The following is a 12,516-nucleotide window of genomic DNA, read 5'->3' as shown; positions in this document are numbered from 1 at the left end:
ATGAGTGTCTGTCTGTGAAGTGGAGCAGAACAACGTCCCATCAGTCCTTGTTTCGGATTCTCCTCCACAGACGACTGGTTTTGGGCACGTGATACATATAAGCATCACGGCACAACGGTTCATATGCTCATTGTCTCCAAATTATGACCAGAAATGGATAAATATTAAGTCTGTTATTTAAAACAAATAAAGAAGCAATGGTTATTATGCACAAACAGCTGGAAACTCTGTATAAACGTTCAGTGTGCACATTAAATCTATTCTGATTTGAAGCTTGTGATTAAAAACGTGCACATTAACCCGATCACGTTTAGCGTTCGTAAACACTACGTTCGGATTCATCAATCGGAATGAATTCAGTCCAAAAGTTGTGCATGTGAACGTAAACGCCAATGCGTTTCGACTTGTATTCTAAGCCACAGAAAGTATCTGGTATGTGTTTGTGTGTCACGTCTCATGCTTCATGTGGTCTCAGGGAGGCTCTGATGAGCCGAAGTCTGCGTAAGCTCAGAGAACAGATCGTGAAGGCCAATCTGCTGGTGCAGGAGGCTGGATTCATCGCTGAAGAGCTCAACAAGAAAACAGAATATAACGTCACACTGCAGATTCCTGCTGCCAACCTCAACGCCAACCGCAAGGTCAGGACAGACTCTGTGTGTGTGTGTGCGTGGGATTGATTGTTGAAGCATTTATCCAGTCACATTTTTCCTTCGAGTTTGTTATGTAGTTAATCATTCAGTGGCGTCGTATTTGTGAACCGTTCAATTGAAAAGGTTCTTTTGGAGGATTTAGTCAAGCATTCATAAATCACTCAACTCATAGGAAACTACGACATGTTTGCCACAGTTAATATAACTTCATTGAAGAAACGAAAAATAGTGAGAAACTGTCATTTTTGACTAAACTGAATCATTATATTCATTCAGTTGTCACACTATTTATATCTATTTAGCATTTTATATATATAACTACTTTTCAGCAGTTTGGGATCAGAAAGAAAGGTCAGTAAATGAATACCTTTATTCAGCAAGGATGCATTAAATTGATCTGAATTGACAATAAAGACATTTATAATGTTTCAAATGATTTCTGTTTCAAATAGTTGCTGTTCATTTGACTTTTTATTCATCAAAGATTCCTAAATTTTTTTTATCAGTTTCCACAAAAATATGAAGCAGCACAACTGTTTTCAACATTGATAATAATCATAAATATTTCATGAGCAGCAAATCATCATATTAGACTGATTTCTGAAGGATCGTGTGACACTGAAGACTGGAGTAAAATTCAGCTTTGATCACAGGAATAAATTACATTTTAAAAATATATTCACTTAGAAAACCGTTATTTCAAATTGTAATAATATTTCACATTATTAGTGTTTTTACTGTATTTGTGATCAAATAAATACAGCCTTGGTGAGCAGAAGAGACTTTCAAAAACAAATATTACTGACCCCATACTGTTGAACGGTAGTGTGTTTTTAAAATTATTTTTAATTCTGAAACATATTTCACCAGCTAGAAATTGTTCTTGTTGAGTTTAGTCTTTATAAACATGAGAACTTCACTGAAAAGCTGTAGAAAGTGGTTCAGGGAATGATTTGGACTGTACATTAGAGGACCGTGTTGAATTCTGGGTTAGGGTGATTAAAGTGCTGCTTTAATACAGATTGATGTTCTCCGTTCTGCAGCGGGACACGGTTCTCAGCGAGCCGGCGGTGGAGGTGAGGAGGAAGAGCAAAGGGAAGCAGATCTGGGCCATGGAGAAGATGGAGAACCGGCTGGTGGACATGAGGGATCTCTACCAGGAGTGGAAAGACTATGACGAGGACAATCCTGTATGTCAAATCACATGAGAACTTTAATGCAGCTACTGTAGAGTCTCTCAATTTAATGTGTTACGTGTTTTTAATGAAGCATCTGTAGTGGCTATGTACTGTATATAATGTTTGTAAAGCTGCTGAAGTGAAGATTTCTGACTCAAACTCACAACATACATTCACAAATATATGTTTATATTTGTGAGTGTTTCATTGGAGATATTAAATCTTCATGAATGAAGTATGCTTAAACGTGTTCATCTCATCCTTGCTGTCTGTGCTCAGGTCATGCGTTCCTACTTCAAGCGTGCCGATCCGTTCTTCGACGAGCAGGAGAATCACAGTCTGATCGGTGTGGCGAACGTATTCCTGTCCTGTTTGCTGTACGACGTCAAGCTGCAGTACGCAGTACCCATCATCAACCAGAAGGGGGAGGCATGTACAAAACAGATTAGTTGTGATGTTGATATTTTGTTTAGGAAAGGGTATTGTTTTCATATCATATTTTATACCTTAAGGCAAGACACCTCAGGGGAATAGGATAAAAAAATTAAAGGTGTCCTATTATGCTTTTTTCCATGTTCATCTTTCTTTTGTGTTTGAGCATGAAAAAGTTCTGCAAAGTTTCAAAGCTCAAAGTCCCGGGAGTTCTTCTCTATATCAGTGTCAGTGTTTCTGAGCTCCTGAAACGCCTCCATTGTAGTCTTGAGTTTCTTCCGGGAACAAACACGTCACAATATTCCTCATTTAAATAATTCATACGCAGAATAAAGGGGCGGGGCCTGGTTGAGTTAGTTAGTAGTGTGTTAAACTGGCGGTTATGGTAAGGGGCGGGACATTTCCCAAACACACTCGAAGCGCTCGACCAATCACAACACACTGATCCAGCCGACCAATCAGAGCACAGTGTGCTTTTCAGAAGGAGGGGCTTCATAGAGACAGGAACTAAACAGAGCGTTACTGACAGACTGGGAAGAGAGGAGCTGCAACATTGGAGAATATGGGGAAAATAATGTGTTTTTTAAACATTCAAGCATGAAAACCTATTCTAGAAGAGCCCAAAAACAAATCAAGACTTTGTAAAAGGTCCCCTTTAACTAATATATTGATTGATTACATTAAGAATTGCAAATAGTTTTTGTATTACAGGTTTTCTGAAATGTAATGTTTAAATATGCAAATGAGGCACTAAGTAAGCACTTCCAGAATCGAAATCTGAACAAGCCAGGTTCCAAATTTGTTTCATTTTGTTGACATATTAAAGGTTTTTACAGAAAGGAGTTTTGGATAACTATTTGATCACTTCACAAATCAGAAAATAGCCAGAAAAACAGATCAACAGCCAGAAAAAAAAAAAAAGTTTTCACCATGTTTTTATAAATAAATCATGTGAATGTTATATGAACAAACCTTTCTGTAACAACATGGGAATAGGTTTGGTGTTTGTAAAGCTGCTAAAGTGGAGATTTCTGACTCAAACTCACCACCTTTAAAGATATGTATTATAATTGAAATCTACAAATGCAAATGATAAAGTGTAATAAAATAAACACTTAAAAGTGTATTTTGGATCTTTTCTTTCCACTAGTCTAAAAGATGAGGTAATGGAAGAAAAATAGCCTAAAAATAAAAAAAAAGAAGAAGAAAAAAAGATTGTTTTGCATGGTGTGTCTTGCCTTAAACGGATAGTTCTCCCAAAAATGAAAAAATTGTCATCATTTACTCACCCTCAAGTCGTTCCAAACCTATATGAGTTTCTCTCTTCTGTTGAACACAAAAGAAGATATTTTTAAGAATGTTGGTAACCAGACAGTTGACGGTAGCCATTGACTTCCATAGTATTTCTCTTTTTCCTATTATAGAAGTCAATGGCTACCATCAACTGTCTGGTTACCAACATTCTTCAAAATATCTTCTTTTGTGTTCAACAGAAGTAAGAAACTCAAACAGGTTTGGAACAACTTGAGGGCGAGTAAATGAAGCAAGTAAATTAATTTTCAGTTTTAGGTGAACGGTCCCTTTAAGTTCATGCATTGTCACAGTCCTTAAAAAACTTAAAGGGAATTGATTAATTAGCGCTGGTTTTGTGTGTTTGTAGGTGGCAGGTCGTCTTCATGTAGAAGTCGAGCGTCTGAGTGGAGGACTAGAGGATCGTGAGACGGGGGGCGGAGACTCTGAGATCAGTCCTGACGGCGAGATGCAAGAACGCAAACTTACATGCATGGTCAGTTAGAAGAGGAACTCATGTAGCCTGGAAATCCAGACCTATATCTAAAAGATTAATGGTCTGGCATCGACTAATGAAAATCGGCCAGCTCGAGGGGCGGCACCAAGCATGCATTTGAAAATCTCACTGCACGCAATTGGGTAACACTACGACCAATCACAACAAGCCCCATACACTTAGCTACCAGCGGAGCTAACTGGTAGATTAGACTCTCGCCCTATCCGGTCGGCAAAACAGCAAAAACGCCATTCTTGCAAAGGAAGGATTCGAGCGGCGTCTTCTTTTCCTCTTTTAGATAAAAAGCCAAGTCTAACTCGTTCATTGTAGCGGCCAAAGCCGTTTCAAACATCTGGTGTTCATCCACAGCCATCTTGCAATGTTTACTAATGACTTCGACGTCGCAGCGCTGTCGTCATCTTTAGCTCGCCTCTGGCCCGCCTATATCAGATAACCCGCTGTGATTGGTGCAGCTCAGATCGAGGGGCATATTTAATGAGCATCATTACTCGACGCCAGAGTAAACTCGCTGAGCAAATTCAACTCTCACGAGAACTCTGGATTTCCAGGGTAGCAATCATTATGCACATAATTAAAACGCTAATTATAAAAGTCTAAATTGTAGTTGAGTTGTAGGACGTTTTCTGTTTGCAGATCAAGGTGTTGCAGGCGACAGGACTACCTCAGCACCTCTCGAACTTCGTGTTCTGCCAGTATCACTTCTGGGAGCAGCAGGAGCCGGTGTTTATCGCTCCAGAGGTCGGGCTGAGCGCTCCCAGCAGCCGAGAGCCTCAGAGTCTGGTGCTGTTCGACAACTGCAAGGTGAAACACTCATGAAGGCCTGCAGGAATGATTAGTCCGAGCTATCGTAAATACCAGTTTCCCAGTCAGAAATTGGACATGAATGCCCTCTAAAGTCATTTTTACTACTCTGAGATCAGAGTGTTTTCCACAACAGCTGCATCGCCTTGTCTTCTCATTAAAGAATTGCATATTTACAAATATGAATAACCATTTGAAGCATATCGTATGTTTTATACACAGTGAAAATAGCCTGTGTTTGACTAAAATGCCAGATTTGTTCACAAGCTGACTGTCTACAGGCCCGGCTGCAGGATGAAATGACTGAGGGGGCATGTGAAATTGTTAAGGGGGCGTAAATTTATACCATCAATGAACAATACACACTGGAAACTTGCTTAGTAAAAAAGATAAGCCAGCGTCATTTATTATGCATATATTAACCCTTTCACGATTAATTTTAATATTCTAACTGACTCCCCATAGTGAGTTTTTTCAAGGCTGTTATTTTAGAACGTTCCCCCTTAATGTTTCCATGGCGACGCGTCATATTTGTCACGTGACACACCGCAGCTACAATAACACTGACAGATGTATCGCTTTTATTTCCTTTTCCCTTTTTTTATTCAAAATATTCACAAACGTGCTTACCATGTCATCAACTATCTAATATTCCGATTCTCAAAAATGTGTATGTGAGTGTGTTTGGTCATTTAAAAACCTTTAAAAATAATCTTGATCTTGATCTATAACGTGAGATGGGCGCCACAATGTGAATGTTTCTTTGCGCCGCAGTTCAGAGAATCCTGTGAGTCATCAGTTTCTCCCGAAATACATGCAAGAAAGTGGCCGGTGTCGGTGAACTGTGAGAAGAATAGAGTAAACTATAGTTACTTCCACTATGTTTGTCTGATATGAATAACACACGTCGGCAAATTATATTTGAATATATTGTTATTGCTGCTTCCACAGACATCAGTGTGTATTTTACAAACTCCAAATGTATTGTTTTACTAGTGCTTATGAGTATTTAAATGTCTGAAACCTAAAATAAACATTATGAGGTTGAAAACACAGCATAGTTGTGATATATGACAGCGCTGAACGTGTCCGACTCTGGCTCAGCGGCAGCCAACGCGCGAAAGCACAGTTTGAATCTGGCAGTTATGTCGTCACTGAACATTATAAATCCCATATGAGACTGTACCACTCAAAAGGTTAAAGATTTCATTTGTAACCATGAATACAAAAATGAAACTGAGGGGGCACAAATCAGATCTGAGGGGGCAATGCCCCCTTTTGCCCCCTCGTGGCGCCGGGCCTGACTGTCTAGATGGCGTGGTAAAACTATATAGTAGGAGATATGGTTGACAACCAAGGCTTGACATTAACTAGCCACTTCGGCGGATTGAATTTTATATGTAATGTATACATTTTTCAATTGTAGTCTTTTAAAAAGGCTTCTGAAATTATAAACTAAGTGCAATGTAGTGTTGTCAAAAATATTGATTTTTCTATACATATCGATACTGAAATATCTGAAACACTTCCAATACTCATTTTCCACAGATACACGATACCAGCTTCTCTCTCTCTCTCTCTCTCTCTCTCTCTCTCTCTCTCTCTCTCTCTCTCTCTCTCTCTCTCTCTCTCTCTCTCTCTCTCTCTCTCTCTCTCTCTCTCTCTCTCTGGCAGCAAGTGACACACAAACCCACCTCTCCTCACTCACTCGTTTCATTTGCTCCAGATGAATATTTGTGCTGTTACAGGGCTTGAATTTCGGCGTTAGATTGTGCGTATTGTGCATAATTTGACTAATTTCTGCAGATTTTGTGCTCCAGCCCAAAGTGCGTGAACATAAAGCCTCCTCTCAGTACTAAACTGAGTTACATTTCACTGCTTATTGTGCTTAATACACACAAAATAATGTAAAAATGCCGGTCTTGCTGAGTATTTATGCAAACACAGTATTCACGCATGTGTAACAGTATAATGGATCCGTGCGTCAGGTCTTAAAGTGACAGCAGCCTAATAAACTGGCTGCCAAATTATGAGATCATATTAAAATATCTATATGGCAGTTTTTTCCTATGTCTAAAGCTTGGTTGTGAATGTTATGTCCAACAACAAAGCACTTAAAAGCGACAAACTCATATTTGCGAATTCATAAGTGGGAAACCGGACATTTCCGATAGCATGTGAAGGCACAATGAGTCCTAAAACCATTTTTGACTTCAATGTTTTTTTTTTAATGGGTTTGAATGGGTCTATGGTGAACACAAGCTTAAGAAATTGGTGATTTGCTTTTACCATTTACCATTTTTACCATTTGTGATATTTTTTTTAAAAGCTTTTAATGCTGAACAGGAAAAATCATCTACTCACTATTCCGCTTTCCTAGCCATGTTCTGTTTAAAATCTCAAACTATTCTAACTTAAATTTTCCAACTTGTTGCTTAGTGATGGAGACATTGTGACCGTGTTGTAGTTCGTTTATAGCCTAACTTTAGATTACTGTGTGTAGGCTTTAGGATTCATTAAAAACTGTGTGAAGATGATCAAACGTCTAAGAATCCTAAACTCTTGTTGGTCACAGAGCTTATTTTCTGCAAAAATCCTGTTGGCTTTTTGTCGAGGGAACCAGACAAAAATACGTCATCCCTGCAGAGCTTTAAACATGTTGTCCTCTATCTTGTTTCTCTCTTGTTTTTCTTTTCCTTTTATGTACAAACTGTGTTAGTCATCATCTCTTTCCGCATCTGTAGAATCTGGAAGTGTCCGTAACCGAAGACTTCCTGGAGTTTCTGATGGAGGGAGCCGTGGCTGTTGAGGTCTATGGCCATAAACAGGCAAACCCGCGCAGGAATCTGGCTCTCTGGGACCTCGGAGTGATTCAGGCGAAGACTCGCTCTCTCAGAGAGAGGTACACCTGCCTTTATAATACCGATGAAACATAATATGTATGACTGATCTTTTCTGTGAAAGCAGAATTGATATAGTCAATGTTCAGATGATCGTGGGTTTCCCAAACTGGGGTTCTTGAGCTGATGGAAAGCATCATAAAAATGTTAAAAAAAAGAGAGAGAGAGAGAAAAAAAAAACTTTCAAAGTAAAACACTTACTAAAATAGTATTTAGTAAAATATTAATAAATATAAATGTAATATTTTCTTTGTTTATCTGCATAAACACTATGCATTAATGTCAAATAATTTATTTTGAAATATTTTAAAACAGTCAAAATGAAATACTTAATAAAGTAATAATTACTTACTAAAATGTTTCAAATATTGACTTAAAATCTCAGGGGTACTTGGGTCGAAGAAGTTTGACAACATTTTGGGAATCCCTGAACTAGGGTGAAAAGGAAAATACGTACAATTTTGTGATATTTTATTTTAAGTCACGACAAATTTATTTGTATAGTGCTTTTCACAATACACAATTGTTTCAAACAGTGTTGTTATATTTTTGAAAACTGCACCCTTGGCTTAACCTTGCATGCTCTTGTTGTTATAGAGCAAAAGGAAGCGTGGTGCTGAACGCCCTTATATGGAGATGGTTGGGCGTGTCTTATGCTAATTACTAACTGCAGGCTCATGCCTCCTTACTTAGAACAGAATCCGGAATAATCAACATCAGAATCGTGACTCAGTGAATTTCGGTCTTATTTTAAAGGTGTTTTATTAGTTTGTAGAGATAATATTTTTAAATTGAATGTGTACAATTTAAATATTAAGTATTATTCTTGAGTTTATAGACTTCGATGCTTATATGCCGTTAAATGATAAAAATGGGTTAACATTTTTTATCATATCAGTCAATAATTCATAAGTCAATAGTTTTTCATGAGCATTTTCCATGCTCTGTGTGCAGGTGGAGTGAAGTGACCCGCCGGCTGGAGCTCTGGGTGCAGATCCTGGAGCTGAACGATGCTGGAGAGTTTGTGCCGGTGGAGGTTCAGCCAGCGAAGGACATCTGCACTGGAGGAATCTTTCAGCTTAAACAGGTCTGTGTGGATACTGGATGTTAATGATAGTGACGAGATGTAGAGCTTCATGTGCAGTGTGTGCTGATGCAGTTCATGAATGTGTGTGTCAGGGTCAGTCCAGGCGTGTTCAGGTGGAGGTTCGTTCGGTCCAGGACTCCGGCACCATGCCTCTGATCACCGAGTCTGTGATCAACGTCTCCATCGGCAATGTGGAGGTCCATCAGACTCGACCTGGCAGAAGCACAGAGACCCAGACGGTGAAAACTTCTTTACTGTCTTCTTTACGTCATTGGATCTTATTCACTAAATCTGGGTGTGAAATGTTTTCACTTGATTCACTAACAAGTCACTTAAATTGATTCAATGTTTTGAACCAGCTCAAACCAGACGTACACTAAAATAGCAGATAACCTCCAAAACATTTAATGCATTAAGATTTTATATGTTTTTTTTTTTTTTTACATTAAGTGACAAGTTACCATACAATAAATCTTATTGTATAATTTAATTTAATATTTTAACACTTAATATATAAAGTAAATGATCAGTTCTGTTTGCAGTTTTATTTCAGTATTATTTATATATTTTATTAATATTTTGAATGTGTCTGTTTCTGTGTGTGTGTATTAGTTTTTATTTATTTCCAGTGAGTAATTTTAGTGCTTTATTTTAGTTAGTTTAGTTTTAGTGATTATTTTAGTTAGTTGCAGAGGAAACATTTCTGACATTTAGTTTGTTTTTCATCTTTTATTTGTATTTTATTTTAGTTCAGCTTTAAGATATTTTTTGTTAATTTAAATAGTTTTAGTTTAGTTAATGATAATAATAGCCCTGATGCCATTATTAATAGTTATGCCACTTGCATACAACATAGTAAATAGTTTACAACTTTAATAGTTTAATGCTTAATATGTAACCAAAATCATCATTTCTGCATAATAATTTAGCTGGTCACATGTAGTTGAGGCCTATATAAAACTACTTTTGGAAATTGCACACTTGGCTTTAGTCTCTTATTATTAGAGAGCTAAAGGAAGCTTAGTGCTGAAAGCCCTTATATGGGCGTGTCTTATGCTAATTACTAACCGCAGGCTCACGCCCCCTTATTTAGAACAGAATCTGAATTGATCAACATCAGAATCATGTCTCAAAGTTTTTCTGTCTTATTTTTGAAGGTTGGAGATAAAGACGTGGACAGTTATCAGGTAATGATTTTCAGGCTTTTTTTTAAATATGTAAATGATGTCTGTGATGATTGGCTAACCTCTGTGAACCTTTGTGGAGTTTTCACTGTCATCATGTAAATGTGAGCTGATATGTAAATGTAGAATGGTTGTATGTTAATGAAGCTACGTTATTATAGCTCTTATTTTTTCAAAATAATTGGAGTCTGTAAGATTTTTTTTTTAAAGAAATGTGTTGTTTATATTTATAGTAATAGTTCAGCATTAAATTGGTCAAAAGTGACATTAAAGACATGTATTATGTTAAAAAATATTTCTATTTAAAAAAATGCCTATTGTCTATTCATCAAAGAATCCTGAAAAATTAAATATTAAGCCGTTTTCAACATTGATAATAATAATAATAAATGTTTCTTGACCTTCAAATCATCATATTAGAATGATTTCTGAAGGATCATGTGACACTGAAGACTGGAGTAATGATGCTAAAAATTCAGCTTTGCATTTTAGAATATAATCAAATACCAAAGTTATTTTAAATTGTAATAACATTTCACAATATTATTGATTTTACAGTATTTTGATCAAATAAATGCAGCATTGTTGAGCAGAAGAGACTTGCAGTACAGTATGGTAGATCTGAGCTGTGTGTGATTAATATAGCGGTGTGTTTTCTGCATGTTTCTCCCTGTAGGAGTTTGATCTGGAGAGACTCAGGGCCCAGTGGCTCATGGCTCTAACTGAACGACAGGAATATCTGGACCAGCGTCTCCAGAAACTTGTTGGCAAGCAAGGTAGGAATCCACCATCAAACGTGTTTCAGCTTGTGGAAGAGATTCAGGGAACATCACTGATGAAAACATCTTTCTTCTGACACGTGTAGATAAGTCAGAAGAGGACGTGGAGAGCGAGTCCCAGCTGCTGGAGTGCCGTCTCACACTGACAGAGGAGAGAAACGCTGTACTGGTGCCCTCTGCTGGCAGCGGTATCCCAGGAGCCCCTGCGGAGTGGTAGATGCACATCAGTTCTTCCATGTTCATATGTTATGCTTTGATGGTTCTAGAACATCTTTCCATTCAAACAATCATAGTACTAACCGGATCCAACCATAACCACCTTTTAAGGGCCGTGTCTCACCAAAACAACGCTTTCTCTCTCTCATCTCAGCGAGTGACACACAAATATGCCTTTCCTCACTCACTTGTTTCATTTGCTCCGGATTATGAATATTGTTGGTGTTATAGGGCTTGAATTTCGGCGTGGGATTGCGCTTATTGTGTATAATTTTACTCATTCCCGCAGATTTTGGTGTGCGCACATAAAGCCGCCTCTCAGAACTGAGTTGTTTTTTGCTGCTTATTGCACTTAAACAGTCAAATACTTATGTCAAAATGCAGGTCTTGGCGAGTATTCATGTGTAAACAGACGTTAACAGTTGTTTTAAGTGAACGTAAACAGTAGAGAAAGAAAACGCATGTGTAACAGTATAATGGATCCGTGCGTCAGGTCTTAAAGTGACAGCAGCCTAATATACCAAATTATGAGATCATATTAAAAATATGGTATCAATGTCAAAATTCTGGAAATGAAAATGTTGAGTGGCTTTTTCTTACATGCAGGCACAGAACACACATGCTAGTTGACCTCGCGTGTAGTCCTTTTGGTTTGTTCGAGACGCAGCCGATGTGAGACTACAACACTGTCGGCTTTTGTCGCTGCTAGTTCTTTGACGCCAGCTTGGTGTGTCACAGCCTTAAAGTTCAAGTTCTAGAACAAAATCTTACAATCTGATTGGTTGATAGGAATGTTGTTGTGCTGATTCTTCACATGAGCCTTATTTTCAATGTCTGGTTCCTGTTCCTGCAGGATTCCTGTGCCAGGGATGGAGAACCACATCCCAGTCATCTTCCTGGGCCTCAGAGGTAAATATTTGTAGCTTTTATTAGGTATTTTTTAGTTTTAGTTCACTTTTAGTTATTTAGTTATTTCCAGTTAGTAATTTTAGTGCTTCAATTTCTACTTATGTGACCCTGGATCACAAAACCAGTCACATGTCGCACGGGTATATTTGTGGCAATAGCCAACAATACATTGTATGGGTCAAAATTATCGATTTTTCTTTTATGCCAAAAATCATTAGGATATTTAGTAAAGATCATGTTCCATGAAGATATTTAGTAAATGTCCTACCGTAAATATATAAAACATTTATTTTTGTGAGTGAATGCTGCACAATCGTGAACATAAATGCACAACTTTAAAGGAGATTTTCCTCAATATTTCGATTTTTTTTTGCACCCTCAGATTCCAGATTTTCAATAGTTGTATCTCGACCAAATATTGTCCTATCCTAACAAACCATACATCAATGGAAAGCTTATTTATTCAGCTTTCAGATGATGTATAAATCTCAATTTCAAAATTGTAGTAATTGTCACATTTTAGTTTTTCATCATTTGTATTTTATTTTATTTCAGCTTTATAGAACATTTTTG

General features: G+C 37.6%; 1 protein-coding gene across 3 annotated transcripts in view; it reads left to right on the top strand.

The window, feature by feature from the left end:
• Positions 1-12,516, top strand: part of kif13bb (kinesin family member 13Bb) — a 49,562-nt gene that overhangs the window by 21,917 nt on the left and 15,129 nt on the right. For all 3 annotated transcript variants that reach the window (XM_079887973.1, XM_079887971.1, XM_079887972.1), the window contains exons 19-30: positions 476-638; positions 1,694-1,840; positions 2,108-2,257; positions 3,921-4,046; positions 4,701-4,868; positions 7,613-7,770; positions 8,723-8,855; positions 8,948-9,094; positions 10,013-10,042; positions 10,716-10,815; positions 10,905-11,031; positions 11,888-11,943. In XM_079887973.1, coding sequence (XP_079744099.1) covers positions 476-638; positions 1,694-1,840; positions 2,108-2,257; positions 3,921-4,046; positions 4,701-4,868; positions 7,613-7,770; positions 8,723-8,855; positions 8,948-9,094; positions 10,013-10,042; positions 10,716-10,815; positions 10,905-11,031; positions 11,888-11,943 — 1,505 coding nt within the window. The remainder of the gene's footprint in view (positions 1-475; positions 639-1,693; positions 1,841-2,107; positions 2,258-3,920; positions 4,047-4,700; positions 4,869-7,612; positions 7,771-8,722; positions 8,856-8,947; positions 9,095-10,012; positions 10,043-10,715; positions 10,816-10,904; positions 11,032-11,887; positions 11,944-12,516) is intronic.

The sequence above is a fragment of the Squalius cephalus genome (genome assembly GCF_949319135.1).
Source record: "Squalius cephalus genome assembly, chromosome: 12".
Lineage (NCBI taxonomy): Eukaryota > Metazoa > Chordata > Actinopteri > Cypriniformes > Leuciscidae > Squalius > Squalius cephalus.
This window is presented reverse-complemented; position numbering and strand designations above follow the sequence as displayed.